This window comes from Erpetoichthys calabaricus, chromosome 14 (assembly GCF_900747795.2).
Source record: "Erpetoichthys calabaricus chromosome 14, fErpCal1.3, whole genome shotgun sequence".
NCBI lineage: Eukaryota > Metazoa > Chordata > Cladistia > Polypteriformes > Polypteridae > Erpetoichthys > Erpetoichthys calabaricus.
This window is the reverse complement of record NC_041407.2, coordinates 110,740,944-110,757,119: the sequence shown is the minus strand read 5'-3', so window position 1 is coordinate 110,757,119 and position 16,176 is coordinate 110,740,944. Positions and strand designations below refer to the sequence as shown.

The following is a 16,176-nucleotide window of genomic DNA, read 5'->3' as shown; positions in this document are numbered from 1 at the left end:
TGTCTTCATTATAAGGCATTAGGTGTTGGATTCATTAAAGCTGTATTACTGCTTGTGATGCGCCATCTGTTGGAATAACAAATACAACACATATGTTTTCATTATAAGGCATTAGGTGTTGGATTCGTGAAAGCTGAATCAATGTTTGTGATGCGCCATCTGTTGGAATGATAAACAACACACGTGTCTTCATTATAAGGCATTAGGTGTTGGATTCATTAAAGCTGTATTACTGCTTGTGATGCGCCATCTGTTGGAATAACAAATACAACACATATGTTTTCATTATAAGGCATTAGGTGTTGGATTCGTGAAAGCTGAATCAATGTATGTGATGCGCCATCTGTTGGAATGATAAACAACACACGTGTCTTCATTATAAGGCATTAGGTGTTGGATTCATTAAAGCTGTATTACTGCTTGTGATGCGCCATCTGTTGGAATAACAAATACAACACATGCATCTTCCTTATAAGACATTAGGTGTTGGATTCATAAAAGTTATGTTAATGTTTGTGATGCACCATCTGTTGGAATGAACATACCGGACAATATGAGCGTAGCAACCAAATGGACACACAAACACTCTTTATGAAGGTGGACATACACTGTAAACACACACACACACACAATTACATTCACCCTTCTGTGATGTTCAGATTTCACGCCCTCTGCCCACAGAAATCTCACGACAGCGTGTTGTTCTCAACGGCACGCCATTCTGTACTGTTTGAACCCAATGACCCACAGACCACCACTGTGGAAAGTCCAGAAGACTACGAATGACAAATGACGTCAGCGTTCCAACAAGACGCCCTCTGCAGCTGTGGTGCCTCCAGTGGATGAAGAGATACGAAGGTCCAGTAAAACAAAAGGGGTGCTAGCAACGGACATCAGGAAAGCCAAGACGGGGGGCTCTGCCAAAGCAAATGTCAAATAAAAACCGATGGACAGAGGGAGGCCCACCAATTTGTAGCCACTGACAGATGAAGGCTGGATATAAGAGGGTGACCGGTGTGGCCCAGGGTGCAAGTGCCTCTCCTTCCAGGGTGCCAAGTCTCTGCAAACGGCTGAGGACAGGTGGGAGCTGATTGGGCACACTTGTGCAGGTGCGTACGCAGGTACGGGGGCAGACGTGGCGTGGCCAGGTGAGCGTCTACCACCGTTGATACAGTCAAATTACAAAGGGGCCCTTTTTAAATGTAAATGGATAACCGCAGACATTCTGCAGCCTGGTATGCTAACAGATGATGTCAATCGGCTTCTTGGAGCCGCCAAGCTGCACTGGCACAGCAGGCAGGCCGCAGATGATCTTGTTTGCTAGTTGGCACCACGCCGAGGCTGCCTCCTCCTGCCTTCGTGTCTCCCAGGCACTTCCTGTGCAGCATCACTGCCGTCATGAGATGCCAGGGTCGAGCTGGCGGTGCCCATGGCTGGCATTGGCCTGCTCTGCACCGCTCGGCTTGACTGCTGGCTGCTTCTGTATGTCATCTGCAGTCAAAAGTCAGACAAATACACTCGAGATAGGAAGCCGACGGCAGGACCCCCCCCACCCGGTTTGGTAACCACAGCTCCTCGCTCTGAGGACAGTGATAGGCGGCCATAGCGAAAAGGGACACGGTGATAACGTCATGTCACACCACAGGGTCTTTGTCAGGCTGAGATATTCAACAGGAAAAGAGGCCCCTGAAAATAATTCAAATGAAAAGAGAGACACTGAAAGTAACGAATCACACAAAGCCCAGCAGCTTCCAACTGGTTTTAATCCAGTTTAGGGGTCCTGGAGGTCTGCAGCCTGTCCCCAACACGCGACACGGGCCGGGATGCCAGTCCACTGCTGGGCCCACTCACATGCAGACCAACATGGGGTGGGGGGAACACACAAACACCACACAGGGCGTCAGAACACGCCATGCCGGGCACAACCACTGAGCCTCCATGCCATCCTCAGACCAAAGAAACAAAGGATGACAAAAATGGAAAGTGAGACACGGAGCCTGAGGGTCCGCCGTCAGAGATGGAGAGGAGACCACCTAAGAGGGGCAACACATCAAACGGCTTGGAGGTCCTCCCACCCACTGGACACATGACGCTGGCCTCGGGTGGCACACGACCGGTCAAAGGTACCCCAGACGACTGAGGCAAAAGCCTGAGGGGGCCGTTATGTGTCATACCTGGAGCCGAGGTGACAGACGAGGACAGGCAGGTATTGGAGTGTTAACTCTAAATACAAAATGGGAGGTACACCCTGTAGGCCGCCGGACCACTGGCCGACACGTGTGCTCGTCTGCTGACCGCGGCTGGAAAACGGACCACAAACCCAAACCTTAAAAAGCCAGCATTTCAGGACTTTCAGCACCAGAAGTAAACGTCGGTGGGCCTCTCAGACCCCTCGGTACTGCAGTTCTGCCCAAGCGTCCGTCACACAGACGTCACAAAACTCAACTGTACACTCGACGAGATCACAAGGCGGGACCCCCTCCGTACTGACTGGCCTTCATGGTGTGAGTGTCACAAGGGGTGGAGAGGGACGGAGGGCCCGGCCAGTCAGGGTGAAGGGATAATGGATGGACTGGAGGGGGGGAGGGGGTCACTGTAGCAGGGACAGGTGAGCCCCCGGTATGAGACGTGGCAGCGTCCCCCAGTTTGGACTCCTGCAGGGGGTGCCTGAGACTTGTGGTTTTGGAAGGGCAGCCCTTTCGGGGTCCCTGGGTGCCACTAGAGGGCTCTGCCAAGAAGAGGACGTCCCCACTGTGTGACCTAGAAGTGCTTCTGTCGTGCAATGCCATGGCACCGGGTGTAGTCCTGAAGGAGGCATCTGGCCTGATTCCAGGGGTCCGTGTAACTGTGAGACCGCGTGTGGCGCTCACGGCTCTGAGGGGCACCCTACTGGTCACAATGGCTATCAAGAGTGAAGTGCGGCGGGATGGCGCAGCATACAAGGGGGGCCAGAGTAAGATATGGGGGGGGGGGGGGGTGAGCAACTTTTTGGAGTTATTCGTTGTCTCTTCAGAAATGGTTTTGGTACGGAGGTCCGAAAGCTGGCATCAATGCCAACCCAGCACTGGCAATTCTTTGACTGTTTTACTGATTCCATGTTTGCAGGTCTCAAGTCCCTGCCTTGTGCCCTGTGTTGGCTGGGATTGGCACCAGCAGACCCCCGTGACCCTGTGTTTGGATTCAGTGGGTTGGAAAATGGATGGATGGATGGAAGTCTTCTCTGCTCCTAATGAGTTATTCTAAGCTGTAGAATTAAACTTTAGGGGTTATGGTGGGTACTGGTGGGTGCTGAGGTACCGTCACGTGTACTGGTAGTGCGTCACGGGGGGCTCGCGACTTTGGTTGTGGTGGGTCACTGTGGGTGGATTGAGCAACTTGCTGCAACGATCAACCTCAACTAACCCAACATATATCGACGATTCTCCAAGGTGGACCCCCAATCGATTATCTGGGCATTTGGGGGTCTGGAAGACCCTTAAAAGGGCACGATTGGGTCACAATAAAGAAAAACGTAAGAAACCCTGAACTAAAGAGCCCATTTCTACATTTGCGGTGGTCCTGTGGTGACGTCCATCACGCCGTCGACTTGTCTGGCTGTTCGGTTGACGGTCACTCTGATAGGTTACTGGGGGGGCATGCGGGGGTCCAGCTGGGTCTGGAGAGAACCATAAAAGTCAAGTCACACCAGTAATGGCTTCTCAAAGCTAAACGACTCCCTTGGGACACATGAAGTACCATCAGTCGTCCATCTTAAGTGACGAGCAGAGTCACTTGAGTCACTTGTCCTTCAGACAAGCAGCAGGCCGAGGGCCATTGAGGGGCTCCAGAGAAGCTCATGGTGGGCTTCACTGCTCGCTCCTTTGGCTTTCTTATTTTCTGCTCTTACAGAATGGAGTGAAGCCGAGGGGTGAGACGCTGACATTTCGGCAGAGCTGGCAGGGTGAGGTCTCCATTGCCCAATTCAGCAGAACAAGCTTCACACAGGCTTGAGTCACATCTTTAAACTTTTCTCATAACGCGAGCTAAATAAAGAAAACCAGGGGCACCAAAATAACTCCTTGTGGTGGCGCAGCACCGCCCCGCTGAGAAGATTAAAGTGGCGAAACAGAAACCGTCAAGGAGCACGAGAGACGACACCCATCAAGAAAACAAGTGGCAAGGGTTTATCCAAGGCCGTGAAGACTCAGCCCGTGTGATGCCCATCCGAAAGGTGGCAGACAGACACATTAGGCGGCATGAAAAACTACAAAAAGAGAAGGAAAAGCAGCTCATGAGCTGCCAGCCCTCCTCAAGGCCGAGCCTGGCACCGGTACACGCGGACCTCTTAGCGTCTGATCTGCCTCAGTGATATGTTTAGTGTTGTGTGGCACAGCGGGCACACAGAGTGGTAAAAGAGGCTGTGGGCAGGACTGCCTTTGTTTGGAGACCCCGCATGTCGAGTGTGACCTGCCTGCTCATGCCAGCTCGGTATCAGAACCCCTCCAGACCCCCAGGTATGTTTATTACCTGTGACATTTCAGTGCCCCCACTGTCCTCTCAGGGAATGCCAAGCGGACCCCGAGACCATCTCCTCACTCCACAAACAAATCCCACTCAGACTGAACAATCGCATCACACATGATGTGGAGAAGGAGGTGGGGGAGAGCGAGGGCTCACCTGGGCCAACGTCCAGCAAAGTGGGGTGCAGCCCTTCACCTTTCTGTTTTACGGCACGTGTGGCACACTGGTTGGCCGGACCACCCAAGACATCCAGCATTCCGGCTTTGAGCCCAGCATCTGGTCACTGACTGTGTGACGTTTGGATGTTCTCGGTGTGTTTGGGTTACGGCTTGCGTGTTTGGCTAAGTAGCGGCACCACATGGGCGCGTGCGCCCAACGGACCAGCTGGCATGGCAGGGCGGTCAGCTGAAATGTCACTAATCAGACTGAACTTAAAACTGACGCTCGATTTTAAAGGAAAAGCTCACTTTGGCCGCGTCTCACTCCGGTTACCGTTTCATCCCTGCTCAGATTTCTTTTATTATCTTTTACTAAATTACTTTTGTAGTTTCTGGTATTAAATACGTTTGACCTGTTTGTGATTTTTATTGTGTTGTAGTTACCTCTCTGATGCTATTGTCTCCAGTTAGTCAGACTGAGCCAGAGGAGGCGGGGCCTGTTGATGTCACGGCTGTAGTCCCGCCCCCCGACAGCAGGCCCGTTTGCTCGGCCCTCTCTCTCTCTCTCTCTGTCTTTCTTTCTTTTTCCGACATGTGACCCTAACGCTAAGCTTGGCTCCGCCCACCAATTCTCTGGTTGGTCGACTTTTCGTTGTGGATGGTGAACGTCGAGATCGCGTTTCATTTTTGTGATTTTAAAATTCTACCAGTCACTGACGAGATTGAGTCCGTCGTTAGGGTCACGTCCTGCGCTTCTAGGGGTGTGGCCTACCAGGTCACGACCTCCGGTTTACTGCTAGGAGCTCATTTCCTAATCCAATCTGCACGCACAGAACTTCACAACCCAAAGCTCCAATCACAACGCTGCACGTCTTTCCCGGTTTTTGACTTTTGCCTTCCGTCTAATTTGAGTTGATTTGGTGTTTTATTTTGGTTCTCACGTGTATTTCCCGTTTCGCCTGTCAGGACAGTGAAAACGTGGGACTTGCCTTTCTGGCGAATATCTCTTGACGTCTTTTGTCCTTTTTTTTATTTGTGTAAAAGTCTTTAAAGACATTGGGTTACAGTGAGCCGGGGGTTTCCAGTTCCCCTCTCCCTTAGCATACAGAATTCAGTCGTGACCCTTTAGGCCTGTGTAGGCCATGAAGCCTGCCTCTTGATTTTGTGTCTAGGCCTCTCTAAAGCCTTCCAGCCTGGGTTTTTATACTGGAGCTCCTGATTTCAGATGTGAACTGGGAGAGGCGAATAAAAGCCAAACTGAGCCTGGCAAGCTCTACCCACAGACTGTGCCACACTGTGGCATTGGGCACATCTGCTTGTGCCACCACCACCTCTTCGTTTGGCCTTCTTGAATGCTTAGCTGGGGTCCTCAGTTTTCACTTTTACCTCCCTTCATGACTGATGTGTATCCCCCGATTGCTCTGCTCTCGGACCCACCGGCGTACTAAGAACTCGTCTTGAACCCGAGGTCGCTGACTTACTGCTCAGCAGACTCCAGTGGCAGACCCCCAGAGCTCCACTCCGTGGAGGGGGCAGTCACTGATAACCCCTGGTCACATTAGGGCGACACAGGGGGAGGAGTTATCTGACTCAAGTAAACCACGTGACAAAAACCTGCAATCCAATTGGCTCTCCAGCAGAAAGTGGCGGAGGTCTGCAGCTGGACCCCCTCTTGTTTTTCTTTCTTACTAACGGCAATGGATGTTAACTGCCGAAGTTCTGATTTTCCTTTTATTATAACGGCTTTAAAATCGGAACTGTAAAGAGAGGACGTGTGTGCGTCTCGCGGTACATTTTACACATTTAGGGGGTCATTGTGTCCCACTGACAAACTCCAGCATGCGGCAGATGTAAAACAGAAAAATAAAAAGAGAAACTCACTCTGTATGAAATGTCTGAAGGCCACGGCAGTGCAAGGTGGACGGACAGACAGACGGGCAGCCGCAGGCCACGCCCACAGGCCACGCCCACCTGTCACATCTTCCTTTTCGGCCCACCCCCCCTCTCAGAAACGACACGAGAAAGCGAAGAGCTTTGAACAGGCAGCCTCTCCTCACGCTCTGATTGGCTCGCGCTCAGTATGTGGCCCCTCCCTGATTGGATCCCGCCCATTACAGCCTCTCAGTCCCCGGAGGAGTCGTCTGTCATGGCTGACACAGTCGTGTGATAAGCCCTGTGGCTGGCAGTGCCACCATCTCTTCAAGGACTTTTCTGCCGAAGTCCACACCCAGTGCAGGTGAGCGGCTATGGCACACGCGTTTCTGGATGTTTTAGAGTTGGTGGAGATAAACGACATGGAGACGCTAACGTGGACGGAGATCATTGTCAGCTAAAAATGAAAAGGCAGGGCCTCCAATCACGTAATACGCAGACGGTGACGGCGTGACGTCAGCGGGCATCCAGGAGCAAAAACGAGTACAGCTGAACGTATTTAACGCACGTGTGCGACCCGAGCGATTTTGTTGGTTTTCTTATGTGCCTCACAGCCACTGAGATGGGGTTTGTTTTTTGTTTTCCGTCTCCGTTTCCTCTTTGATCTCACGAAGTCGTGAGCGCCGCACACACAGGCCCGTGTTTTTGAGGGGGGCACTTTTTTTTGTTTTTTCACCCGTGTATTTTAAGTGCACTTCATGTTGTGAACCCGGAGTCCAAAGCACTGCCCATAACGCGCACTAGAGGGGGGTATCACTGTCAAACCCTGGCAAGTAATAATGGCGGGAACTGAAAAACGTGTTTTCACACAAAGCCATCCAATCAGCTTGAAGCTCCGCAGACTGCAACAACAGCACAACGGGACTGCCTGAAACACAAAGGACATCCAAAGCAAACAGATGCTGAAATAATTAACAGAATTCACAAAACACACAAGTGAAGTCACTCACAATGGACCACCAGGAGCTGCGGAACAGGAGAAGAGGGCGGGTCCTGGCCGTGATTGGCAGATAGCCCCGCCTCTTGGGGGACCACCCACAAAACACACAACACAGGCAGTTAACATAAAACAACAAAATCATAAAGGGAGAATAATCAAAAATGAACAAAAGAGACGAAAACACGAAGGCCAGGAGTCGAGAAAAACGACGAGAAAATCCAAAAAGACCGAAACCCACACGCGAGGATGCAGTGCCAGGAATTGTGACCCCAACGGCGCAATGAACGTCTGAATACCAGGACCACTCAAAACCTAATTCACTCTGGGCAAGTCTGACCACCCTGTCAGGTGGTCTGTTCCTGCTGTGAGCCCACCCAGGACTGCCGGGAGAGGCTGCAGAACCCTGAAGAGGACTAAGGGGGGGCTCAAGAACGACAAGACACTTAGACCTCGGCCTAAATTCTTACAAATTGTTAAAAGTGAAAAGCACTAGATAGATAGATAGATAGATAGATAGATAGATAGATAGATAGATAGATAGATAGATAGATAGATAGATAGATAGATAGATAGATAGATAGATACAGTGGTGTGAAAAACTATTTGCCCCCTTCCTGATTTCTTATTCTTTTGCATGTTTGTCACACAAAATGTTTCTGATCATCAAACACATTTAACCATTAGTCAAATATAACACAAGTAAACACAAAATGCAGTTTTTAAATGATGGTTTTTATTATTTAGGGAGAAAAAAAATCCAAACCTACATGGCCCTGTGTGAAAAAGTAATTGCCCCCTTGTTAAAAAATAACCTAACTGTGGTGTATCACACCTGAGTTCAATTTCCGTAGCCACCCCCAGGCCTGATTACTGCCACACCTGTTTCAATCAAGAAATCACTTAAATAGGAGCTGCCTGACACAGAGAAGTAGACCAAAAGCACCTCAAAAGCTAGACATGATGCCAAGATCCAAAGAAATTCAGGAACAAATGAGAACAGAAGTAATTGAGATCTATCAGTCTGGTAAAGGTTATAAAGCCATTTCTAAAGCTTTGGGACTCCAGCGAACCACAGTGAGAGCCATTATCCACAAATGGCAAAAACATGGAACAGTGGTGAACCTTCCCAGGAGTGGCCGGCCGACCAAAATGACCCCAAGAGCGCAGAGACGACTCATCCAAGAGGTCACAAAAGACCCCAGGACAACGTCTAAAGAACTGCAGGCCTCACTTGCCTCAATTAAGGTCAGTGTTCACGACTCCACCATAAGAAAGAGACTGGGCAAAAACGGCCTGCATGGCAGATGTCCAAGATGCAAACCACTGTTAAGCAAAAAGAACATTAGGGCTCGTCTCAATTTTGCTAAGAAACATCTCAATGATTGCCAAGACTTTTGGGAAAATACCTTGTGGACTGATGAGTCAAAAGTTGAACTTTTTGGAAGGCAAATGTCCCGTTACATCTGGCGTAAAAGGAACACAGCATTTCAGAAAAAGAACATCATACCAACAGTAAAATATGGTGGTGGTAGTGTGATGGTCTGGGGTTGTTTTGCTGCTTCAGGACCTGGAAGGCTTGCTGTGATAGATGGAACCATGAATTCTACTGTCTACCAAAAAATCCTGAAGGAGAATGTCCGGCCATCTGTTCGTCAACTCAAGCTGAAGCGATCTTGGGTGCTGCAACAGGACAATGACCCAAAACACACCAGCAAATCCACCTCTGAATGGCTGAAGAAAAACAAAATGAAGACTTTGGAGTGGCCTAGTCAAAGTCCTGACCTGAATCCAATTGAGATGCTATGGCATGACCTTAAAAAGGCGGTTCATGCTAGAAAACCCTCAAATAAAGCTGAATTACAACAATTTTGCAAAGATGAGTGGGCCAAAATTCCTCCAGAGCGCTGTAATAGACTCATTGCAAGTTATCGCAAACGCTTGATTGCAGTTATTGCTGCTAAGGGTGGCCCAACCAGTTATTAGGTTCAGGGGGCAATTACTTTTTCACACAGGGCCATGTAGGTTTGGATTTTTTTTCTCCCTAAATAATAAAAACCACCATTTACAAACTGCATTTTGTGTTTACTTGTGTTATATTTGACTAATGGTTAAATGTGTTTGATGATCAGAAACATTTTGTGTGACAAACATGCAAAAGAATAAGAAATCAGGACGGGGGCAAATAGTTTTTCACACCACTGTAGATAGATAGATAGATAGATAGATAGATAGATAGATAGATAGATAGATAGATAGATGAAAGGCACTATATAATAGATATATCTATCTATCTATGAAAGGCACTATCTATCTATCTAGATAGATATATGAAAGGCACTATATAATAGATAGATAGATAGATAGATAGATAGATAGATAGATAGATAGATAGATAGATAGATAGATAGATAGATGAAAGGCACTATATAATAGATATATCTATCTATCTATGAAAGGCACTATCTATCTATCTAGATAGATATATGAAAGGCACTATATAATAGATAGATAGATAGATAGATAGATAGATAGATAGATAGATAGATAGATAGATAGATAGATGTGAAAGGCGCTATATATCTATCTATCTATCTATCTATCTAACAGATAGATAGATTGCCCTTTCATTTGTTCCAAGGTGTGAATTTGACTTTTTGAGAAGTTAAAGGACAATCCAGAAATCCACAGGTGACTCAAATGCTGCGGTTGCCACCCCGGATTGAAGCTGATGTGACACTTGCAGTGACTTATGGGTCAGCAGCGGCCATTACTGCTGAACAGGACGTTTTCAGATGGTGACAAGGACAATGAATGCAAACAGACACAAACTGCCTGGTGGCCTTAAGTGCAGACCCCGCTGGCTGGCCAAGCCCCATGTGTTCCTCTGGCGCCGAGGCGGAGGGTCCCGGCCAGCGCCATCACGGAGGTCTGACTCTTTTTAGAGGGCGTCTACAAAGAATCTCAAGCCAGGAAGAGCCCCTTGTTAAAGGAAGGCTGCAGACATTTGGAAGTCAGTGTGGTCTGAGCTCCCCGCTAGTCACAAGGTGGGCTTTCCATTGAATGCCCACTCAGACCTAAGCCGGACGACCATAAAGTGCTCCGGTCAGCATGAGGAGAGCAGGACGTGTCACATATCGAGACCAGGTGTTTCAGGCTGCTAGTGCTCAGCCAGTGGTGGCCCAGCCCTGTGACGATGCCACAAATGGACAGACCGAACGCCTCACCATTTCAAACGGTTCACACAGCCCACCGCGGTCCTAGTGAGTCTGCCCTTCTTTGGCCTGTCGTACCATCATTGGCATGTGGTCTTGGGTGGGTGACCACAACCTCACCACAACACCTTGACAAGTGACATTTAACTACTTGCCTCATATGGCACATTTCACAGCTGGTACTGTGGCACCTCAGCGACTGGCAGGGAGTTCTCTGAGGATTTCAAGCCCCCAGCACTCGGAGCCCTCCTCAGGATTTGGGGTCCTGCTCAGCTGAGTGCCCACGCCTGCTGGAATCATTCAAAGACAAGTCACCCAAGAGCATGGGCACTCTCTGATGGGCAAACCCAGTAAACATGTGGGCACTCTGAACTCTGTCCCTTTGGTCAAACACTGATACTTTGGGGGGCTCCGCTGCCTCTGTCACTGAACACCTTGACTATCATCAAACTGGACGACCACCAAAGAATTCTGCAGGTATGATGATGAGTGGTGGCCCCGCCAGGCGTTACTCAAATTGGGTCAAACGGTGCCTTTCGGCTCTCGGGTGTCCACCTTGGTATTCTGTAGGCGACCCCCACGTGAGCACACAGAGGGCCCACCGCAGTCGCAGGGTCACCTCACGTGAACGGCGCAGCGGGGCTGAAATTTGGACTTCGCTACCAAGGGCGGCATTCGGGCCTCAGTGATGACACCAAAACTGTCCTGAAGCAAATAACGGAGAACTCCAACCCCCCCTCATGTCACTCCTACCCCCCGATGTGACCGCTTCCCAAGTGTGACATCAACAAGCAAATGGTGTCCCCCCCGTGACGTCCTGATTGCGTCCATCAAAGCCTAAAGGACGGCGTGAGTGTCGGGGGGGGTGGCGGGGGGGTCAAGAAGACCTCCGGTCAGCGAGAATCCCGAAGTCACTTCAGAGTGCAGTCAAGTCGTCACCGACGTGTCTACCCAAGATGTCCTGGTCACACTGAAGCCCCCACTGCTGTCCTGATGACTTGGCTCTTTATTTATAGTTGATTTATTTCTTTTTATTTTCTTTTTATTTCTTTTTATTTTACTTTGATGATTTCGACTTCGGTTTTCTTGGCCCAGGACGTCGACTCCTGCCTTCTCTTACGTTTACGTGGATGCCATTTACCTTTAATAACAGGAATCGCCATCACGAGGGAGCTTTGGTGGGTGTTGAGGGCGGAGTCACCGAGGTCGTGACATCAACCACACAAAAGGGTTAAAGGTCGGCTGTCTGCGGACTGAAGCGGCATTTTTGTGTGCCGCCTCCTCCCGTTGTATCTTGGGGTGTGGGGGTCCTGAGCACCGATGGTCCTTCCTTTGTCACCCCCCCCCCACCCCGGCTGTTTCTTTGATGTTTTCTCCCTTGCAGCTCGTCCCGTCTGTCTGCTGCCCCCCATTCCAGACACCTTTCCGGGTCGCCCTGCCCTGCTTCGCTCCTCCTTATCGTATGTCCTTATGACCTTTGGCTCTTTGTTTCCTTCTTCTTGCCCTGTCAGCGTTTCACGTTTACCTGCCGGTTTTCCCCTCACTTATGAGTTTTTCTCGCCCCCCGTGTTGCCCTTCGCTGTCCTGTCGTTATTTGACATCCCGGTGTCTCTCATAAAACTCTGGGGCAGGGCCGCCAGCTGTGAAACCCTCAGGTGTGCGGCTCACCATGGCGTTGACAAAGCGGCAGTGCCCACCTCGGCTGGCAGTGAAAAGCTCTGCTGTCAGCTCAGGTGGCTCCTTGAATTTCGTGTCACATCGAGGTGTTTTATTATCCGCTGGCCGGTCCCTCGTTCTCGTTAATGATTTGTCCGCCTGCTCATTCCTTGGAAGTCGTTATCTTCTCCCACCGACTCTTTTTCTGGCGCAGGTTGTGCATTTACTCCGCTGGCTGTTTGTTCTTTTCGCCTCGTTTGTCACCATTGCTCAGTTTTTGATTCCTTCCCTTGTCTCTTTGTTTGTTTGTAGAGGTGTCCCTTTGGGGTGACGATGGTGGCCGTGTCCTTCAGAGGTGACAGGAAGCGAGGGGGCTCGGCCGATTGGCAGCACACATACATGAGGACTGTCCAGGTCTTATCTCACAGTGATAACGCAGTGTGGCACACAGGAGACTCAAGCGCACTCTTTATATTTCAGTCGGTGGCTTTGAACATCCAGTAGGTGCCATGCCCATATCGAGGCAGCCCACCTGTGTACGCGCGCCACGGCCATGTAGACGTAAACGTGTTACTAGAGACAGCAGAATAAAAAAACCCGCAAAGGCCTGGTGCCCTCTCCGTGCCTCGTGCCCGCAGTGCCAGGCTCCAGCCCCCCAGCTTGGGATGAGGTGGGTTTGGAAAATGAATGGATAGACAAACAGAAAAACAATCAGATGGCATCGTGCCACTTACTCAACACACAGAACCTGCTCACACGCCCAACACCTCGGACTCGTCTTTAAAGGGGGAAGTTCTCTGGTCCCACAGACTTTATGGAGATGTGCGAGTTGGCACTGTATGCCCACCGGGCACATCTTTGGATGGTCAGGTGCCTCCATAACAGGAAGTCAGCCCCGCAGTATACGACCGAATGAAACAACGTCAACTCGACATTAAATACTGTCACACAACGCTCATGGAACCAGTAAAGTGCTCACTGGTTTAAAGCCTAACTGGGCACACGACTTGGCAGTAACCGGGAGCTCCATGGGCAACACCTCTGCTCCACAGTTACAATCGAGAACTGCGTTAAACTGCACTGAGCTACGAAATAAAACGAAAATCAGGAAAAAAAAATGAGAACGTCATCTTTCAATGGGTCACAAAAACCCCCCGCAGTCATTTTTAGCATCAATGACACGTCACACACAGAGGGGCCACTGTGACCAGGGCTGGGCATGCTGGGCATTCGTAGACAGGCAGATGGCACCTGATTTGGCTTTTCACAGAAGGTCGACAAATTTTATTATATGACGCCAAACAACAAAAAATCCCCTGAAAAGAAAGAAAATGGCTGGCTTGGCACTCCCAGTAAGGCGCTATAAAGGACCCCCAGTCACGTTTCATGACGAAGTCCTTGCATTGACATGTCACTGAGAAGATGTGCCCATTTGTTCATAATGACACTCAGTTTCGTGTTCCTCTGCCACCTCGAGGGGTCCAAGGGGTGTCCCGTAACTGAGTCTGCCCCCTTTCAATTGGCTTAATTCTGGGCACCTATCAGGTGATATGCCCACCCTGCACACAACACAGCACAGAAAATCACGCCGGCCATGACAGAGCTGGAGATCACATGAAGGGGCGTTAAAGGGGGTCTGCTCTTCTCCAGTTCTTCAGGGTTCCAAGACCCTCCAGCCTGTCGAACTAACACTTCACTTGGTGGGCTGATGTTGATGTTCCTGCTAACCTGCGACTCTTTCCACGTATCAAAGGGACCACCAGAGGTGACCACCAGAGGTGACCTCCGTTCACAAGTGAGCGAAGTGACAGCTTTGTCCGTGTGCCTCAATAACTTGACATCCTCATCCGCATCGCGGGCATCATGCCATCTTTACAGGCCACTGCTGTTGATGCCCACTGACCCTGGCAAACATCGGTGATCTCATGACACGCCCACCCTGTCTTTTCATGACCCACTAATGCCGACCACACCTTTTCAAGTTACACGACCTGCCTGCTCTGCCAGTTTGGGCACTGGACTGTCTTTCCTGGCTCACTTGTCCCCCGCCTGACACATTCCCATGTCACACAACTTGAACGCACGTCAGGTAGCCGTCCTTACACGCAGCCGCGCGGATTCGCCGGTGATCCTCGGACACAGGTGACGCGGCTCGCCGTTGTACCTCGCACATGCCCAGCGACTGGCGGCGGCGTCAACCGACTGGAAACTTACCTCAGTTTGAGGTTCGCCATGAACTCCGGCATTGAGATCGTGTCCAGAAGGACGAAGTCGGCTTTCCCAAACTCCAAACTTTCGTGTTCGGCCATCGTGTACCGCCGTCGTAGCCGCGGCGAATCCTCGCGAGCCTCAGAGTGGAGCGCAAGCGTGCCCGCCGGGAAGTCCGAGCGACGGTCGTGCGCAAACGGCGTCCCCGCGAGCGAGCGCGCGCGCGCACCCGCTCCTTCCTTCGCTGGTTCGCTGTCTTCAACTTCTGCGCTCCCAGCCGCGCTCTCTACCTGCCACACTGCCACCTCCAAGTTACAGCAGCTCTCTGGCGACAACCCGCCCCTCTCTCTCTCTCAATGAACCTTCGCTCCCACCTCCCCAACTGGAGGGTTAGGCGGCCCACCTCACCTGAGCGTGGATTGGTGGTCCGCCCTGCCGTCAGACCGCCCCGCCGTAAGGATGCTAATAGATGCGCAAAAGGCAAGGCCATGTTCACCCGCTCCCAAGTGGCCGTGATCGGGTGTATACAGGCGACACTTTGAGACGAACACCCTGCGCTGTCACTGGAGCGACATGTGGGTGTGTCTGTGTGTGTGTTTACAGAATCCCATCTTGCATCAGAATTGCGCGAGCCTTTAACGCCGCCCTGCGCAGGTGTTTGTCACCTGTCCCCAGCAGGGACTATGTGTGTCACAAAAGGAGACAGCTGTCGTATTTACCAGATTAGGAGCGAAGCGCGAATGTCTCAGGCCAGGCGCAATGTCATCTAATCTAAACAGGCGGGCGCCTGACCCAAAGGTGCTCATGTCGGGTCCTGGAGGGTCGCAGCCCCAAATCTCTTAAACCAGAACGCAGTTATTGTAATAACAGAGGCAGCTGCTGCTGCTCAAGCGACATTTTTATTAACTCGCTTGTTAAGATGCCCAACCCTTAACTGCTTCTTGCAGCCTGGCAGAGCCACATTCCCTCTTTGAATTTGCGTCTCCATTTCCTGACAAATAAAAATGAGGGGCAAAGGAGCCCGCAGCTCACCCTCTGACTCGGTCCCATTGGCGCCTGTGTGTTTTCACCGGGCAGGTATCTCTTATAATAATAATAATAATAATAATAATAATAATAATAATAATAATAATAATGGCAAGAAATTGAACAGGAAAAAGGAAGGACTGAGAATTTCTAATCTGCCTCGGGCTACAAATCATTGGAATGATCATCAATGGAAGAAGGAGCTGACGTGGCAATGATAAAAGAACAAGCCCCATTAACGAGAACAGGGCCCAACCTGAGGACCCCCGAGTGAGACCAGGGGCTCTCGGCTTCAGTTCAGGAGGCCGGCGGGTTTGCATTCCAAGCTGGGGGGCACCTCCGGGAGCGGATCGGCCACTCTAACGGCTTCTCCTTATGTTTTAAATTCAAACAGACGCTTGATGAGCACAGGAAAGGCGCTATATAAACCAGACGCGTTATCCTTCTTATTACCAGACAGGCTGGACGCTGAGCTGCGGCTTTCTTTTCCATTTGCGTCTCCTGGAGGCTCATTAAGAAAACAAAAGGCGCATAAAAACAGAGC

The 16,176-nt window shown here is 50.4% G+C and overlaps 1 protein-coding gene across 1 annotated transcript in view; it reads right to left on the bottom strand.

The window, feature by feature from the left end:
- Positions 1-14,977, bottom strand: part of myo1d (myosin 1D) — a 50,241-nt gene extending 35,264 nt beyond the window's left edge. Inside the window, exon 1 of the mRNA XM_028818423.2 lies at positions 14,613-14,977. Coding sequence (XP_028674256.2) covers positions 14,613-14,707 — 95 coding nt within the window. The 5' untranslated portion in view covers positions 14,708-14,977. The remainder of the gene's footprint in view (positions 1-14,612) is intronic.
- Positions 14,978-16,176: the final 1,199 nt, after the last annotated feature.